The following is a 19272-nucleotide window of genomic DNA, read 5'->3' on the forward strand; positions in this document are numbered from 1 at the left end:
TGTGCACCTGTGTGTGTCAAAATGAGGGAAAGAAATATAAAGAGCCAGAGTGAAGTGTGTTTGTGTGCTAACCACATGAAAAGACGTCAATCCTTTCCACTAACTTGGATGCTGAATTTCACTGACAGAGAAAGAGAGCAACCAAAACAGAGACAGGAAAGCTTTGGACACAGAACAGGAAAAGTGTTTGCTGAGCTGGGCATTGTCTCTCAGAAACACTGTCAGCGCTCTTATACTTTCTGTCAAACACAAACACACACTCACCAGGGCACATGAGCACACACATGCACGCATACACACAATCGCACGCACGCACGCACACACACACACACACACACACACACACACACACACACACACACACACACACACACACACATCACACACAAACATATATACACATACACACATATACACACAAACACACTTGTGTCCTTTCTCTCCTCAACTACAGATCATCAATTCGCTGGCCAGAGTGTATGGTGGTAATCCAAGGTTAAATGGCAGTAGAGAACATGACAGTCCAGCAGCCTGCCTCTCAACTGCTAATACAGTATATTCATGGGTCAATACAGAATAGTCACGGCACCATTCACCTCCCTGTTTGTCATGCTAAATTCCATTTCAATTCACAAGATGAATTCACATTCCAATGCAATTTTGATTAGTGCCATCTATTAGCATTAAGGGATTTAGGAATTGGCTGAATCAAAATGGAACTGAGACAAATCCTGCTTCCTCTTCCTGTTGATCCTTTGAGGTTCTAAGAGAAAGACCAGTGTTGATGGGGTTTCCTGAGAGAGCCAGATAGATGACAGACCAGATCATAAAAACAAGGTTTGGAGAATGAACAAGAGAAGAATGGAGGTATGTGTCAGATCAGGATAGGATGTTGTTTCCAAATGTTTTTTTCACACGCACACGCACACACAAACACACCCTGGGGCTGGGTGTTTGAGTGGCTCGTTGTTCCCAGGTTAGGTGAACACAATATTCAGAGCCTGGTAATGGAGGTTAGATTAATTGCTGACAATGCTGTATTCAGCAGTTCCCTATCTCTGCCTCTGATGGATTTATGACAGAGATTGATGGAGGGGAGGGCCTGAGAGCTGCCTCTGTTAGAGTGGAGGGGGGTAGGGGGATAGATCATTTGTTTTGGTTTTGCCTTTGCAACAATGGCGGCAATTTCTGAAGGAAAATGAAGAGAATAGTCCGAGGGGTATGCTACGAAGCAGGTTTGAGAAGATAGCGAGGTAACTCTAAGTTCAACTCAGGATAACCGGTCATACGAAAGTGGCTCACCTTTTACCCATGTAAATGTCTATAGCAACAAATGATTCCGAACTAACCGGCTCCAGAGTAGGCTAACTCACAGCTAACTCCACTAACCCTGAATCAAATGACTGAGCAGCGAGTTGAAGACCAATGAAATCAGATTCCCTCCCTCTTCAAATCAAATGTATTTATATAGCCCTTCTTACATCAGCTGATATCACAAAGTGCTGTACAGAAACCCAGCCTAAAACCCCAAACAGCAAGCAATGCAGGTGTAGAAGCACGGTGGCTAGGAAAAACTCCCTAGAAAGGCCAAAACCTAGGAAGAAACCTAGAGAGGAACCAGGCTATGAGGGGTGGCCAGTCCTCTTCTGGCTGTGCCGGGTGGAGATTATAACAGCACATGGCCTAGATGTTCAAATGTTCATAAATGACCAGCATTGTCAAATAATAATAATCATAGTAGTTGTCGAGGGAGCAACAAGTCAGTAACACAAGAGTAAGTGTCAGTTGGCTTTTTCATAACCAATCTTTGAGAGTATCTCTACCGCTCCTGCTCTCTCTAGAGAGTTGAAAACAGCAGGTCTGGGACAGGTAGCACGTCCGGTGAATAGGTCAGGGTTCCAGCAGGTCTGGGACAACAGGTCTGGGACAGGTAGCACGTCCGGTGAACAGGTCAGGGTTCCATAGCTGCAGGCAGAACAGTTGGAACTGGAGCAGCAGCACGGCCAGGTGAACTGGGGACAGCAAGGAGTCATCAAGCCAGGTAGTCCTGAGGCATGGTCCTAGGGCTCAGGTCCTCCGAGAGAGAGAGAGAAAGAAAGAAAGAGAGAATTAGAGAGAGCATATTTAAATTCACACAGGACACCGGAAAAGACAAGAGAAATACTCCAGATGTGACAGACTGACCCTAGCCCCCCGACACATAAACTACTGCAGCATAAATACTGGAGGCTGAGACAGGAGGGGTCAGGAGACACTGTGGCCCCATCCGATGAAACCCCCGGACAGGGCCAAACAGGTAGGATATAACCCCACCCACTTTGCCAAAGCACAGCCTCCACACCACTGGAGGGATATCTCCAACCACCAACATACCATCCCGGGACAAGGCCGAGTATAGCCCACAAAGATTTGCAAAGATTGTCATCATCCCCTTCATTTTGACTGATTACATTTTTTACTTACCCCACGATGAAATCGGTGATGGCACTGTCGATCTGTCTCCGTATGTTAGTCACACACGGTATCCCAGACAGCACTGGCTACATTTTTACAAAACTTGGGTGAATGATGCATCTTGCCATAGAGATCTGGCATTTACAAAATTACACTGATTGGCTCAAGGCAGGAGCTTGTGCATTGATACGCACACCAAAGCACACCGAAGAAGGCATTAACGATAAGTAATACAATAAAGACCGCACTTCTAAAAGCCTATTTCACACCATAGCCTGCTGAATTTGAAATAACTTTTATTTGATTTTGATTTCAGCACAAATGAAAATGTGGCACTGACTCGCCCATGGATTGATTTCAGCATTGTCTCAATGAAGAGTTCTGTGTTTGGCCAGCCATGTGCGCAGTCACCCAGTAAAATACTACTTGAGTAAAAGTCTGAAAGTATTTGGTTTTAAATATACTTAAGTATCAAAAGTAAAGGTAATTGCTAAAATATACTTAAGTATAAAAAGTTAAAGTATGAATAATTTCAAATTCCTTATACTAGGCAAACCAGACGGCACGATTTTCTCATTTAAATTGTATTTTGAACGGAAAGTCAGGGGCACTCCAACACTCAGACATAATTTACAAATTAAATATTTGTGTTTAGTGAGTCCGCCAGATCAGAGGCAGTAGGGATGACCAGGGATGTTCTCTTGATAAGTGTGTGAATTGGACCATTTTCCTGTCCTGCTAAGCATTCAAAATGTAACGAGTACTTTTGGGTGTCAGGGAAAATGTATGGAGTAAAAAGTACATAATTTTCTTTAGGAATGTAGTGAAGTAAAAGTAAAAGTTGTTCAAAATATAAATAGTAAAGTACAGATACCCCAAAAAACAAACCTTGTACTGTAGAGTTCAATCTTTCCATATTGACACAGAAAATGCATGGTGCCTTTATTAATAAAGTTAAACAACACGAATAAGACCAAGAGACAAGGCCATATCATACACATACAGGTATATTACTAACATTATTATATTATTAATATTATACTTTCTCTGTAATAATCAGTGTGCTCCAAGAGGTGGGGGAGCTAGTACGATTCTTGCCATTCTCATTTTAACCTCTCTCATCGACGAGTTTACCCACTGCCACTCTTGGTAAACCCTAGACACTGTTGAACTGGCCCGCCTGGCACAGACAATCATACCACGCTCAAAGTCACTTAGGTCACTCGTGCCAGTCTGCCACGGCCACGTGACTCACTGTCTGTAGGAGCTAACCATTTTCGTGAACTGGCCGCTGAGTGTTCGTACGGCTTCATCATTGATCCCCTCCTCTCTGTTCTACTGTCCATAGCCACACCCTGCCCTGACGCTGACATCACAGGAGAGGGGCTTTGTGATTGGGTAGGACTTAGCACCACCAGCTGTTTGTAATCAGGACCTACTCCTCTTCTCTGACAGATGGATTACCTCCAGATGTCTAAACTCCACACTCAAGGACCTCACCTCAGGAGAGAGAGAGATAGAGATTCCCTCAGTCAATGCAGGACTTATGTCAGGCCTCCTAAACATATTTGGCCCAGTTAAATACTTACAAAATGCATCCTTCCTGCTTACTAAACTCACTGATCATGTATTGTATTTGATTGGGTAGAAATTCCATCTTTTGGCTTTCACCAATGAAGCCATGTCAAAAAGTATTCATTAAAAAAACGAATTGAATAACAGGGCCTTTGACTTTCTATGAGGCATCGCCATCTAGTGGCATAATAAGACTGCCTCTTGAGGATGGGATTATTACTTTAGAGACAGTATTGAATTACACATTTCATAAAAAAACACTTCAAACCTTACCCTCCTAAAATACCATTTAAATGCAATGACACAAACAAGAAGTATACTTTTAGAGATGTATGGTTTATTTCCCATGTTTCCATAATCAAAAATGACATTACACATATAAAACATTTAGAATCATTTTGCTATGGACTAAGCATTCAATATTTTTCAGACAAGGCATCTTTCTCCCTGAAAATCTCTCTCTCTAAGCCCTCTGTATCGCTCACCCTCTCTTTAATTTCTCTCTCACCCCGCCCCCTCCTCTCATCCCTCTCTTTCTCTTTGACCTTGTCTGTTAAATTAATTGTGGACACAAGGCCAATCTTGTATTTATCAGAAAAACACTGTCTGACACTGTACACTATGACTCATCTACTCACTACATGGAGGGAAGGAGAAGAGGAGGGGAAGAGGAGAGTAGGAAAGGATGGGAGGAAGAGAGGAGCGGACACACTCAATCACATTGGGTAAACACAGCTAATACCAGAAGTGTATGATCTCAGAGAAAAAGTCTGAGACTGGGGGTGAGGGTGAGGACGAGGACACAGTGGCACTGACTGCACTGCACTGGACAACGTCAAAGTCTCAACGCACACACACTCGACAGAACAGCCGGGGCAGCGCATACTGACATACAGTACCTTCAGAAAGTATTCACACAGCCTGAATTTAAAATGGATTACATTGAGATGTTGTGTAACTGGCCTACACACAATACCCCTTAATATCAAACTGTAATTAAATTTTTACAAAATTGTACAAATGAATGGAAAATGAAAAGCTGAAATGCCTTGAGTCATTAAGTAGTCAACCCCTTTGTTATGGTAAGCCTAAATAAGTTCAGGAGTAAAAATGTGCTTAACAAGTCACATAATAAGTTTCATGGACTCACTCAATGTGCAATAATAGTGTTTAACGTGATTTTTGAATGACTACCTCATCTCTGTACTCAACACAAACAATTATCTGTAAGGTCCCTCAGTCAAGCAGTGAATTTCAAACCCAAATTCAACCACAAAAAACAGGGAAGTTTTCTAATGCCTTGCAAAGAAGGGCACCTATTGGTAGATGGGTAAAAAAAAAATCTATAAAAGCAGACATAGAATATCCCTTTGAGCATGGTGAAGTTATTAATTACACTTACTTTTAATCCATTTTGAACTCAGGCTGTAACACAGCAAAATGTAGAATAAGTCAAGGTGTATGAATACTTTCTGAAGGCACTGTATACATAGAATAACACATTGTTTGAATCGATTTTTTTATTTCTCAATCACATAAAACTAATCATGTCATTTTTAAGATTGCTTTGCTGAATTATTCAAGTCTTTTCTGAGAGCACATCCACTAACAGTATGTGAATGTACAGTAGCTCTGCTTGCTTACAGGTCAAATGCAGCCGTTTTTATCTCAATATCAAATCATTTCTAGGTAACAATTGACCCTTTGCTAAGCCCCCCTTGGTTACTGTTGCAACCTATGACAACATTTTCCCGGGAAGCTCCATTCCCCAGTCAAACGTCTGGAGAAAACCACTCACAACAATCTTAAACTGTGTTTTTAATACACAATAAATTAAACACAAACTATCCTTGCTATTCAGGAGACTATTGGGTATGTTGTGGTGGACTGTCATTACAATTGCTTCACGGGAACCTGGTACAATTACGTTTGTGGAAGATTGGATGGCTCTGAATGCACTGTCATGCAGTCAAAGCTACTACTATAACTACTTTTGGAGCTAACTGGTTATCTCAAGTCGAATCCTGATGTCAACAGCGGATTATAGTTGTATTCATAATATAGATAACTTAGCTAGCTAACATACATTTTGAGAAAACAAGTTATAATAAGTGGCTAGCTAGTGTTAGCAATGTTTGGTGGTCAATGAGACTGAGAGCTAGCTAACCAGCTGAGCTAGCAAACAATGTAACAAAAGTATAATTAGGATAAAAAAATTCTCCAACAGGCTCTGCATTGCAGGAATCACAGTAGCAAGTAACCCTGGTGCATTGTTATTTAGCCATTGAAACAATTTAGCTACATTTTGATGAAACTCAAGTTTTGCCATCGCTCTCATTGGCTTTCATGCGTTTGACACGCTATCCATTGGAGCACTGTGATTGATTTCCCAACATTCTGGGGTGGGGCTTAGTTAAGGGTCAATTAAGGAACTTGCTGTGATTGTTTTCAATTAAAATTGTGAAAAATAAACAAAAATAGCTACTTAGCAAAGAGCAATTTCTCAAGCAAGAATTTTGCTAGGACTGTCTGGGAGTGGTCTGAGTGGGGAAGGGAAAACTGAAAACTAGCTGTTATTGTCAGAGGTTTAAAACTATCTTTCTTATTGGTCTATTAATGTCACCAGGCAGGCTAAAACTCCATCCCACCAAAATCAGGCTGATATTTCTGGTGGTCTTTTCAAACAGCTCTTACACTAAAAGGTTTATTATCATCATTTTCACAATTTCATAATATTATTCAAACCTAGTAATGTGGAAATATAAACACAGGAAAATCCATTTTTTAACTGCCCCGGGCCTTTTAAATCACATTTTGAGTTTGGTTTCTTTCTCTAAATGTATGTTCTGCTTTCACTGTATGTTTTGTGGTTTGTATATTTCAAGGTTGGCTATTTTAAGTGTTTGACTGTTGCTGTTTTATATTGTTTGAATTCTCATATTTTATTGTGTTTGTGTCACACTGTACTTTTACTTATTCTCAAAGCCATTTCATACTGTTGTCTGGGACAAAGAAACAAAATGATTGGATGATTTAAAAGGAAGTTGAGAGGTATAACGCACAGAGGCAAAACATCACCACACTGTATCAAAAACAATACAGTGTTTTCTAGTTACTCCTCAGTACAATGTTTCTTACATTCCATCCATTAGTATTTCCATCAGGTTTGGAAAAAAGAGGAATGTAATCTATAGGACCCATTGGGTGATCCATGTCAAGATGACTATTGACAAACAATCATGGCTTTATCTGAAGCAAGATGGTGTATCTCTCATGATCTTTGTAAGGGTATTATTACTGCATGTAGACTGTACTTAAAGCCACTTTGGCACTAGTCATGGGGATGTATAGAAATGATAACGATCATGACAATCATCATCACAATTACAATTATCATCATGTTGGACACATTCCTGAAGTTTCTCAGTAGTAGGCAGTTGGATTTAGTGGCGGGAAACATCTTGTAAACATGGGAGGATATATTCTAGTGGAGTCATTCCTATTACGTTAGTATTTAGATGCTTTTTGTGCTGCATTCATTAGGCTTCCTGTTAGCGCATTGTCCCATTTATTACACTATATACAGAAAGTGACCGTTTTTAACATTCATATTCTAAAATAAATTATTGTAATAAATTATTGTCATACATAATCTCTTACTCAGTTTCTTGAAAATAAAACATATATATTATATATACTATATCTATACAATGTGCAACTACAAATGAATTGTATGTTATTGAGGAATACTGTGCCAGTATGTTTTCTCGCCTCCCAACTGGCACTAGTCTAGGAGCAAAGAGCACACATCACAGTAAGGAAGGTGGTCCCAATTTACTGGATTAGGGTGCTGTTCAAATACATCCTTCCTTCATTCATTTATATAATTACAGATCTGAGATCAGTAATCAACAGAAGAGAGTAGAGGAAGGAGGAATGATGCACTTTTGAGAAGAAATGGACAGGTTTATCGATGAAATTAAATGTCCTCAAAACGTGGAGGTCATTGAAACATCTACAGTCAGGTCCAGTAAGTGTGTTTAGTGTAGGTAGATTCAGTGGTAGGTAGATCTTCTGCACAGGGCCATTCGTTTGGGATAATTTATTGCTCATATTCAGCATGTTTGGTTTTGCCGATGAATTATGGATGCCCACATATTAAACTCTCTCAGAAATGCACCCACACAGTCAAAAGGTGTGTATTCTGGCCATTTCTGTGAGTAATTTCTAGGTGTGGTCCTGTACTGCTCTAGGCTCCACTGCTACTCCCCTCTGGCTTCTAACATTTTACAGTGTTACCCATACTTAGGCGCTGTGCGTTGTTCCTGACCATGTGACCTGATCAGGAACAACCCAGATCATGTGATCTGGAAAAACTTAAGGTCCTACCCATACTGCCTGACAAGAGTTCCCAATTCCAAAGAGGTCGACTGAGGTAAAACACATGGACAGAAACAGAAGATCACATACATTCTGTACAGGAGCTTCCAATCTGAACAGTTATATTTAACACAGATATATCCACAAAGGTAACAGATTATTATAGCGCATAATCAAATGATTGATTTCACTGGTTGAACTGAAGTACGGTCTCTTCTAGCAATATTATCATATCGTACGTTGCACAAAAACAGACACAGATTTTATGTCCAAAGTTAAATATCTCTACATTATTGATCCAATAATATACTTTAGAATTAAAAAATAATTTGACAAGACCACCACGTTATAAAAAACACACTTATGGTACAGTAAAGAAAAAGACCAACTCTTTAAAGTAAAGATAACATACTAGTAGAGCCACTGTGATTTAGAAAATAACCTGGTTTGGGTTTGAAGGAGCATCCTCATAGACACAGCAAGGCTGTTCTGAAGGTTTGTTGTTGCTGTGGTTGTGGTTGGTTGAGGGAATGTGTGTGTGTTGGGGGTGTATGGTTGTGGTTGGTTGAGGGAATGTGTGTGTGTTGGGGGTGTATGGTTGTGGTTGGTTGAGGGAATGTGTGTGTGTTGGGGGTGTATGGTTGTGGTTGGTTGAGGGAATGTGTGTGTGTTGGGGGTGTATGGTTGTGGTTGTTTGAGGGAATGTGTGTGTGTTGGGGGTGTATGAGAGCAGCCGTTAGGTGTCAGGGGGGAGGGGGCTGGTGAGAATCTTGGGGTCCCGGTATTGTAGAGGAGGTGTTTGGGTTAAAGATGTGTGTGAGCCAAAACACAAGGGGGCATTAGAAATGCTCTATGACCTATGTGTCTGGCTTATTGAAGTGTAGCTCACAGCCTCTGTAGTCATCTGGTTCCACTCTCTCACTGATCTATATATTCCAGATCTTCAATTTCAATCCTTTAGAGAGAAGTACACACACACACACACACACACACACACCAGAGGGAAGTAAGGAATGAGAAAGGTAGAGAGCAGAGAGACATGGTTAATAATATACCATGGCAAATCCAGTTTGAGGGAGATCCAGTTTCCCACTTGTCTATCATAATATTAAAAACTCAAACAACTGATTCTATAAAATGCAAGCAGGAGAGGAGAGAGTTGAGAAAACAGAGAGACAGTAATCTCAGTGGGCAAAATGGAGACATGCAATGCACCAGACAGGGGCGGCAGGTAGCTTAATGGTTAGAGCGTTGGGCCAGTAACCGAAAGGTTGCTGAATTGAATCCCCGAGCTGACAAGGCAAAAATCTGTCATTCTGCCCCTGAACAAGGCAGTTAACTCACTGTTTCCCAGTAGGCTGTCATTGTAAATAAAAATTTTTCTTAACTGACTTGCCTAGTTAAATAAAGGTAAAAAATAAAAATGTGACTGTGAGAGAAAGGTAGAAAAAGAAAGAGGCAGAGAGGGATAGGGCCTTGCCTTCTTAGCAGCCCCCATGCGACTGTCCTTTTGGTTGGCGTTGAGGGATTTCCACACGGTGGTTTTAGACATCTCATCAGATATGTTAATGTCAGAGGGGTCACACCTGGGGAGGAAGGGGTTAAAGCAACGGGTCAGAGGTCAGAGGAGGTGGGAAGAAGGGGAGGGTGGAGTCTGAGGGGGTTAGTACTCAACAAGCGGTGCAATGAAGAAACCTCTACTGTACCATCAAAAGACACCACATACAGACAGTGAGCAAAGACATGAATCAAGACTTACCTGTCCACTAGATGTCATAGCCTAGGCAGCCAATAGTGGGTGTTAGATCTGCACTATCAACTAGGATGGATGTGCATTCCCAGTAATACACTCCCCCATGCACTGGCTAGTACATAAAGCATCCTCCATCCAGGCTGCAAAGGCATCATTTCCCTCCTTAACAACCGCGTTGAGCCAAGGGTGTGCAACATCCGAAATTACGAAAATGTTGACGGGACAGTTAAAGATAGTTAAGGAGGGAAATTATGCTTTGCACACACACAAGTGTACTCCCTTTTCACCCACAACTACATGGCTGCGCAGGACTCCAACACCATCATTAAGTTTGCAGATGACACGACGGTGGTAAACCAGATCACCTGCAATGATGAGACAGCCCAGAGGGAGGTTAGAGACCTGGCTGTATGGCGCCAGGACATCAACCTCTCCCTCAACATCAGCAAGACAAAGGAGCTGAACGTGGACTACAGAAAACAGAGGGCTGAGCACGTCCCCATCCACATCAACAGGGCTGTTGTGGAGCAGGTCGAGAGCTTCAAGTTCCTCAGTGTCCACATCATGGTCCACACACATCAACAAAGTCATGAAAAGGGCACGACAACGCCTCTTCCCCCTAAGGAGGCTGAAAAGATTCAGCATGGGCCCTCAAATCCTCAATAGGTTCTACATCTGCACCATCTACAGCTGCACCAAGTTCTACAGCTGCCATCCAGAACCTCTATACCAGGCGGTGTCAGAGGAAGGCCCAAAAAATTGTCAAAGACTCCAGCCCTTCCAAGTCATTGACTGTTCTCTCTGCTACCCCAAGGCAAACGGTACCGATGCACCAAATCTGGAACCAACAGGACCCTGAACTGCTTCTACCCCAAAGCCATAAGACTGCTAAATAGTTAACCAAATACACTCCTATTTCACTTTTTTCTCTCAGCATTGTTGGGAAGTAAGCATTTCACTGTTAGTCTGCACCTGTTGTTTACAAAGCATGTGACAAATAAAATTAGATTTGATTTATTATCGGGAATGCACATCAATCCTAGATGATAGTGCAGATCTAGCACCCAGTAGCGACTGCCTAAATTATCTCGACCATCACGTATGTGTGTGTTCGTAGGTAAGTGTGTGTGTCTTCATAAGGGTGTACGTGTTCATATGTAAGTGTGTGTGTGTGTGTGTGTGTGTGTGTGTGTGTGTGTGTGTGTGTGTGTGTGTGCGTAGGTAAGTGTGAGTAGGTAAGTGTGTGTATGTGTCTCTTCATAAGTGTGTGTCTATGTTACCTGGGGTCGTGTGTTTTGGGGAACTGCAGGAGCTTGCTGCTCTCCATGGGGATATGGACTGAGGTCTTATCCTCTACTGCTGTACCCAGAATCTCCTCATCCTGCTGCACACACACACACACACACATACACGCACACACACACACACACACACACACACACGCGCACGCACAGAAGAATATAGGGATGATATGTGCATGTCAGGTACAGATGTGGGATCTTAATTAGAGACAGTTTGCTACAGCAGGAAATTAATCCTGCAGCAACAGGAAATGTGAATTATTATGTGAATTATAATTTATGAACATTAATTAGAGGTTGATCCATTTTTCATAAGGGAACATTTTCTAAGTGGAAATTACAAACGTCAGAAGCCATTTTAAACAGCAAATACACTACAAGTAAAACATTTCCTGTATTGCAGGAAAGTTTACCTGCAACAGGGTGATCAAATTAAGATACTACATCTGTAGCAGAAAGAGTGTTACGGTTGGCGGACACTACATGTTTTTAACCCGATCTACGGGCTGCCGAGAAACCGGAGCAAACCTGGAGTAAAACGTACCGCCACAGCCCGTAAAGTGTAAACACATACCTGATTTGTGGTTGAATGCTGTCACAGGCTCCTGGGCACTTGGCATCACGATAATTTCAAATGTTGAATATATTCAGCCTCAAATCGGCCGAGTGTGAACAATGCTCAGAGCAGATGCAAGGCATGTCCCACTGTTAGTCAATCAGCTACTCAGAACTATAAAGGTTCTCTTTACCTATCTCGCTAGTTCATCACACACACACACACACACACACACACACTAGCTGGGCTATGTTACAAGTCACATTTAAATGTGTTCTTACCCCAAGCTCTTTCTGCAAAATCAACACTCCATATTGTCCTCTTTTCCGTACCCAGTTGCATGTCAAAATTCGCTTCATTCTTGCTTTTGTCTTAGCTTTTTTGGCACATAACAATCAGTGATGTAGTGCTATTTTTTTATTTATTACGTCATCATTTCTCAATTAAATTTGGTTCTGAAATGTAGCCTGTTGTAGAATATCATTTTTGAATATACATAGCCTACAATGCATCATCCAAAATGCCTACACAAAGTGTCTCAGAGAAATGTCTCTAGTTTTAAAATCCTAAAACACCTCATTAAGCCTACCTTATTATACATTTTAGGCCATCATCACTGTCAATCGTGAATGATAATTCTTCACCTTTTACGGGTGAAATGTCCATGCTGCATGCCAACCATTTGATCCCAATCAGTTTCAGGGTAATATGCGTTTCGATCTTCTTCTTCTTCTTGAATGATGTAGGCTTAGCAACCTAACTACTGTTTAATCACATTTTAGAGCAGAGGGAGTTTAAGAAGCTATACTTCCACTTGTATTTTGTTTCAATCAAAGCATATTAAGCCTAGTGACGTGCATTGTTGAGTTCTGGCCGCATGAGAAAATAAATGCGACTATTCAGCACAATCATAATAAAATGTCACAAGTAGCCTAATTACTTGGCAGTAGAGCGTAACGTTATACTATGGTTTGTTATGTAAAACACTAATGAATCATTAAGAGATCTTGTAAGACATATTGATTCAACTTTAGTCTAAACTTTATTAAACAAGCACCATTCTGAGAAGTGGAGGAGCGTTGCTTCACTGCATACTGGCTGCACTACACCCCTGACAGCAATGCAGATAAAAGCACACAGCATCTTCCTCCATGCCTAGTAAATATATGCAAATTCTGGCCCGATTGTCTAATCGGATGCTCCGCGAGGTGTATGTACTATTTCACAATAATTTGACTTGCCTAAATCGTTAAATGGGAGAGGTTCTCCGATGGATAGAGCCCGTACACCCGGCAAAAATTGTGTAGTGTATTTCAGCCTTTAGTCAAATAATACACCATACCCCATACAACACTGCCTCTAGTGGTGACAAAGCAAAGTTGACCTCCATGTTCCAAAACCAGTTGTGTTGAATGCTATAGGATCAAAGCATACTGTAATCATACTGTAAATAGATGGAGTACCTCAATGTCAACATTCTTGGAGGCGTCATGCAGTTGTTTCTTCTTGCTCTCAGGCATTATGTCGTCCAGGTAACTCAGCTCCCTCTTAGTGAAGCAAAGGTCCAACAACTTACGGATGAACACTAGAGCCAGAACCTACACAACACACACACACACACACACACACACACACACACACATACATACACACATATTGCCAGATGCGATATTTCACAAGTATGACATTCAATACAATGATACAACAAAATACTTTCAGCCATTTACACAGAGATTCCCAAAGCTAATACCATTCTTGCTCAATGGGACCAACCAGGATAAATTGGTTTAGAAGAAGCAATACCACAGTAGTGCTATGCTCTGTGCCATAGTGTAATTGTTACCATCATGGGGAAGACAATGGCAGCCTTGGAGGTTTTAATGATCCAGAGCAGGGCCAGGCAGGTGAGCTGGGTGATGGTGAACAGGTGCACCTTCCTCAGGGGAACGTGTCTCAGGTAGATGAAGTCTGGCTGGTGCTTGGCTGGCATACCAAACAACTTTAGACGGTCAAAAAACTGAGAGAGGAAAGAAGATAACATTGGAATTGTATGAGAGTGACTTATAATGGCAACAAATGTGTGTTTGTGATGTGTTGCTGCTGTAGAAGTGCATGCTTTGTAAAACATTACCTGTATCCCCCTCAAAGACGAGGCTCCCATGTAGAGAAATACTCCATACAGGACAGGCATGGGAATGAACTGCAGAGCCCCAGTCATGAAGACAGAGAGGCCCATCAGTAGGAAGATGACCAGGCCTGTGAGCCTCTGCTCTCTGATGCCCAGGAAGCGGGGCTGTTCCCCGGGGGCCGAGCTCTCTGACTCCAGTTTCAGGCTGTTGACGTGGGAGATGGAGAGCACGGTGGCTGCCACGAACCAGGGCAGGCCCATAATGGAGCACACAGCCAGCATCACCCCCACCATCAGAAGGTCCAGGTGATAGCCACAGCCCTTCTGTAAGGGGAAGGGGGTAAATACATGAAGGGAAAATAACGCATGAAAAATCATACAGATCGACCAACAAAGGCTTAACTCAAATTCTGTCTTGTGCCCTCAGAACAAAGCTGCATTAAGAACAAGTTCCTTCTGACTAACTATTGGGCAATGGCCACAGTGTAGTCTTGCATTGCCATACCTCCAACAGTGTGACGGCATCCCAGTCCTTAGTAAAATAATATTTGGGACCAATAAATACAGACTTGTCTTCCTCTCACCAGTAGTTTATGCTCCTTGCGGTTGATGATGACAGCGGTGATCTGTTGGTCCATGAAGATGAGGATGGTGCAGAGCAGAGCAGGGATAGAGGCAGCCAGGACCGTCCACCACGGGTTTCGACCTATCGGGTTGATCAACCAACCACGGTCATCTCGGGTGGGCTAGTTAGTAGAACACACAGAGACAAAAATAAAATATCTGAGATAGCAGGGTACGGAATGGATCGGCTCGATAGTTTATAAACCACCTATCACATATAAAACAGTGATCTTTTCATCCTACCTTAAAGTTGCTGGGCACCTGCAGCTTCTGCGAGGGGATTCCAATCAGGAAGTCAAGCATGACCATAAATACAATGGTGATAAAGACCGCAAAGTCACTGATCATGGACCGCACCTGAACAAAGCAGGAAGGAATCTTCGATGATGCAACAATACAAAATTGTCTACCAAAACTCAGGGGAAAAAAACATAGGTCTAGATGAATCAGCATATAGAACAATTAACACCGTAGCCTCTTCCCTTCCAAACACCAATGCCACAACCATTGCATTGGAATCTATTTCAGATTGAGCTTCATACATTTACACAGTGTTGTAATGTCTTACCCTGGTGGGGAAATAGCGGCTGGTCTTACACTCTTTGAGGAACGCTGACATGAAGACAGTGGCGAAGAAGAGGATGGCCGACCAGAAGAGTACGTCAGGGGTGTAGGGGCCATGGTGTCCACAAGCTGTACCCACAAAGTGGCCCTGCAGACCTATGCACTCCTGAAGATTAACAAACACACAAAACAATATAGAAGAATAGCTCAGACAGCACTGCAACTGTTTTGGGTTCACGTCCCAGACCCACCATTGCTGATTGTAGTCTCCCCTGGACAACTTCTGACATAGCATACACTACTGACACTTTTTCTCTGCTTCTACTGAATCTAAATATGATCTGCACCTGGTGGCAGAAACATCAGAATAGCTAAACAGCAACATCTTCTTTGACATGTATAGTAGTCTCTTACTAAACAATTTTTTTTTGCCAGGGCTGACTATATTTTAAGTCATCCCGGCGGGGTATTGGGTTAAGTTTTCAACCAGAAATCATCACGCTTCGGATGGACCTCATAGGCTACGATATTTCCTTTGCGAAAGGATACCTAAAGACAGCCGCTCAAAATGTGTGCAGTATCTCACACAGCATCTCCCCAAACGGTATTTGTTGTTTGTTGCATTGTCTAGCAGACAGCCCCCTACTTAACACTTTGGTGTATGCTTGTTTACAAGTATTTCCTCGTAAGGTGGGGTAGTGATACAATGATCAAATAGAGGGCCTCCCAAGTGGCGCAGCGGTCTAAGGCACTGCATCACAGTGCTTGAGGAGTAACTACAGACCCGGGTTCGATACCAAGCTGTGTCGCAGCCGGCTGTTACCGGGAGACCCATGAGGCGGCGCACAATTGCCAGCTGTACGGTGTTCCTCTGACACATTGGTGCAGCTGGCTTCCAGGTTAAGAGAGCAGTGCGGCTTGGCAGGGTCGTGTTTCGGAGGACACGTGGCTCTTGACCTTCGCCTCTCCCGAGTCTGTACGGGAGTTGCAGCGATGGGACATTACTGTAACTACCAATTGGATATCACAAAATTGGGGGTGTGTGTGTGTAGGGCCAGATGAACAAATCATTAGCCCTGGGGCTTTGTAGGCATTTGCTTCCAAACTGTGTGTTTCTCCCGTGATTGTATTTTGAAATCTGCAAAAGGCAAACTGACAGCTGCAACCAACCATAGAAATTGGATCCATAGATGGCAGTTCCCATTTATCCATTGCTAGAATACCCATGAGTTTAACAGTCAAATTGCCAGGGTAAGAGGTTACAAAATCATTCTATGGCCTCAACGCAACAAGCTGTTGCCTATATTTGTCAGGCATGCTGCCCAAACTGCAGCGTTTCTGACTGTAGGCACACCGGTAACTGACAAAATAAAGGAAACACTTGAGTAAACAAAAGATACAAAGTATATGTTACGGTGTGCAGTGCATTTTCCTGGCATGGTTTAGGTCCACTTGTAGAATCTATGCCAAGGAGCATTGTAGCTGTTCTGGCAGATCATGGTGCCCAACACCCTTTGAAGACCTTTATGTTGGGGTTTCCTTCATTTTTGCAGAGACCTGTATTTATGTGATAAAACTTAATCCACAGTTATTTTTTATTAACTGTTGATCCTTTGTGGCTAAATTATGCTGTCTGGTCTATTTTGAACATTGAGCACGGGCTCCTGTGGTTGGATAAAAATGATAAGAATATACCTTTTTTATATATACATTTTGTTTTGCCTGTAGTGCCCCCTACAGGCTTGGTCCCAGCCCCTGAATCTTACAGTTTACCAGTCACATTTATTTATTATGTAGTTCATTTTAATTGTTTTTATTAATCAGTTACCCAATCAACCCCCAGTTACCCACGTGGGCCCCCTACCTCCTCTCCTCCCCCCATCTGATGATTAGCAGAGAGGCAGCAGCTGGCTGATTACAGTCATTGAGTCTTCCTGTGGTTGCAGTGTAAAATTATAAAATATATACTACATATATAATATATACATTATATATTTCCTTAATTATTTTAATCATACTTTTATTTTTAATTTTTTGCTGCCTTTTGGGCCCCCCATGGGCCTGGGCCCAGGGGCTTCAGCCCTGGTAAGCCCCTGCATTAATCCGTCCCTGTGATTGTGTGTGTTTGTGTGGGAGTGTGTCGGCTGAGTTACCTTGACAGTAAGGTTGGCCCAAGGCACAGCAGAAGCAGTGATGTTTTTCTGACTCCATAGCTCCAGGGTTGTATTACTGGGGTTATCAGGCTCTGCACACCGACAGCTACAGAGAGAGATATACTCAATTGAATTAACTTAAGCCACGGAAAACATACTCTTAAGCATACTCTCACACACATAGTAGAAATAATTCAAAGGGACTAAATGACACAAAATGAGAAAATGGAAATAAAGTAAGAAACAGATAAATAAAGACAGAAACAGAAAAAGGTAGAAACAGGAAGGTGTATTGTCCTCACTATGCCAGTGTGAGCTTGTCCAGGTCGCTGTGGGTGTTGATGGGGTAGTGTTCCCCCAGGTGGATGAGCTTCTCCAGAGCCTCGTAAATGAAGATGATGCAGATAAGGGAAGCAAAGGCTTCTTCTGTGAAGCGGGTGATGTAGCAGACCAGGGAGCTGGCATCTGTGGCCACCAGGACGAGACACAGGAAGGCCGTCCACAGGCCGATACAGGTCCTCAGAGACAGGTAGGACAGGTCATAGTCCCTGAGAGAGGGAGGGAGACAGTCAGAGGAAATATTAACAGTCAGGCCCTAATTATAGTACATAATAATACATTAATATAATGAAGAGAATGTACTGACTTGCAGAACTTGAAGAGGATCTTCTCAAAGACGAGGACAGGGCCTGTGCTACCCAGGATGGTGAGAGGCTGACCAGCAAACAGAGAGTAGGCCACTCCTGTCATGGATGCTCCCAGCAGAGACTCAATGGCACTCTGAGATACACACACACATAAACACACACACACACACACACACACACACACACACACACACACACACACACGTAAGCAAGACAAAAGGGTGAGAGTGTTGGTGTGTGTATGTGTGTGCGTGCATGCATGCATATGTATTTGATTTTGATTTGATCTGACTATACATGAGTGTGTGTGATAGTGATGCATGGGTTTAGAGTCATTCAATATTGTGTGTTTGAAGGGCAGCTGAGTGAATATATATCTTCTTGTACAATTTATATAGGAAACATTGAGGCTTTTCTTTCATTATTTTAGGCTATCTGGTATTAGTGCATTTCGGGCCTAACTGTACGATAGTCAAATAGCTACATGCCAATCGCCAAATGCTTTTGGTAACAGGTAGAAAAAGTGAATGTCAATCCACAGAGGCAAAAAGGACAATATCAGACTTTAATTCAATAAGAGAAAAGCTGCGAAATAGAGAGTTGAAAATAAAGAGAAGGGAGTGCCATAAAATAAATGTTTGGGAAAGATTTAGTGAAGTGGTAAAAGAGGATGATAGCAGCGCTGGCTATGTTTTGTTTGATGATTGTGAGGCGCTATACAAATTTGACAGTCACATGACGGGGACTTCAAATAGGCCTATGACACGTCAAGGGAACTGTAGCCTACTGTTTAGATGGGTTAAATAGAAACTGAAATCTGGACACTGACTGTAGGTCTATAACCTCTCACATTGCCTTAATAATAACTCCTGTAGAATTAAGCATTTCTTGCTGTGAAATTATACAACAAATGTAGGCTACATTTTTAATCTGGGAACAGGAGTGGAGAAATATGATTTATTTCTTTCAGCATCTTGAGAGAATATGAATGCTCAGTTAGCAGCCATCTGCAGAGGCATCTATCTTTATCAGCATCATAAAAGCTGATAGTACTTCAACCACATCAAATATTCATCCAAGCCCAACTGAAATCTCATCAGAAGAAACATGTTGGGTCGTTTTCACAGCTTTCAATTT

The 19272-nt window shown here is 42.2% G+C and overlaps 1 protein-coding gene and 1 pseudogene across 1 annotated transcript in view; both read right to left on the bottom strand.

Moving 5' to 3' along the window:
- Positions 1 to 4346: 4346 nt before the first annotated feature.
- The window catches only part of slc4a8 (solute carrier family 4 member 8), a 51648-nt gene continuing 36722 nt past the window's right edge, over positions 4347 to 19272 (bottom strand). Inside the window, exons 13-24 of the mRNA XM_014167035.2 lie at positions 18135 to 18268; positions 17791 to 18036; positions 17489 to 17594; positions 15340 to 15501; positions 15015 to 15128; positions 14732 to 14893; positions 14151 to 14471; positions 13863 to 14036; positions 13483 to 13617; positions 11443 to 11546; positions 9890 to 9995; positions 4347 to 9364 (exon numbers count right to left, since the gene is read on the bottom strand). Of these exons, the coding sequence (XP_014022510.1) occupies positions 9359 to 9364; positions 9890 to 9995; positions 11443 to 11546; positions 13483 to 13617; positions 13863 to 14036; positions 14151 to 14471; positions 14732 to 14893; positions 15015 to 15128; positions 15340 to 15501; positions 17489 to 17594; positions 17791 to 18036; positions 18135 to 18268 (1770 nt within the window). The 3' untranslated portion in view covers positions 4347 to 9358. The remainder of the gene's footprint in view (positions 9365 to 9889; positions 9996 to 11442; positions 11547 to 13482; positions 13618 to 13862; positions 14037 to 14150; positions 14472 to 14731; positions 14894 to 15014; positions 15129 to 15339; positions 15502 to 17488; positions 17595 to 17790; positions 18037 to 18134; positions 18269 to 19272) is intronic.
- On the bottom strand, positions 15751 to 15882 carry LOC123729748 (uncharacterized; annotated as a pseudogene).

This window comes from Salmo salar, chromosome ssa22, assembly GCF_905237065.1.
Source record: "Salmo salar chromosome ssa22, Ssal_v3.1, whole genome shotgun sequence".
Lineage (NCBI taxonomy): Eukaryota > Metazoa > Chordata > Actinopteri > Salmoniformes > Salmonidae > Salmo > Salmo salar.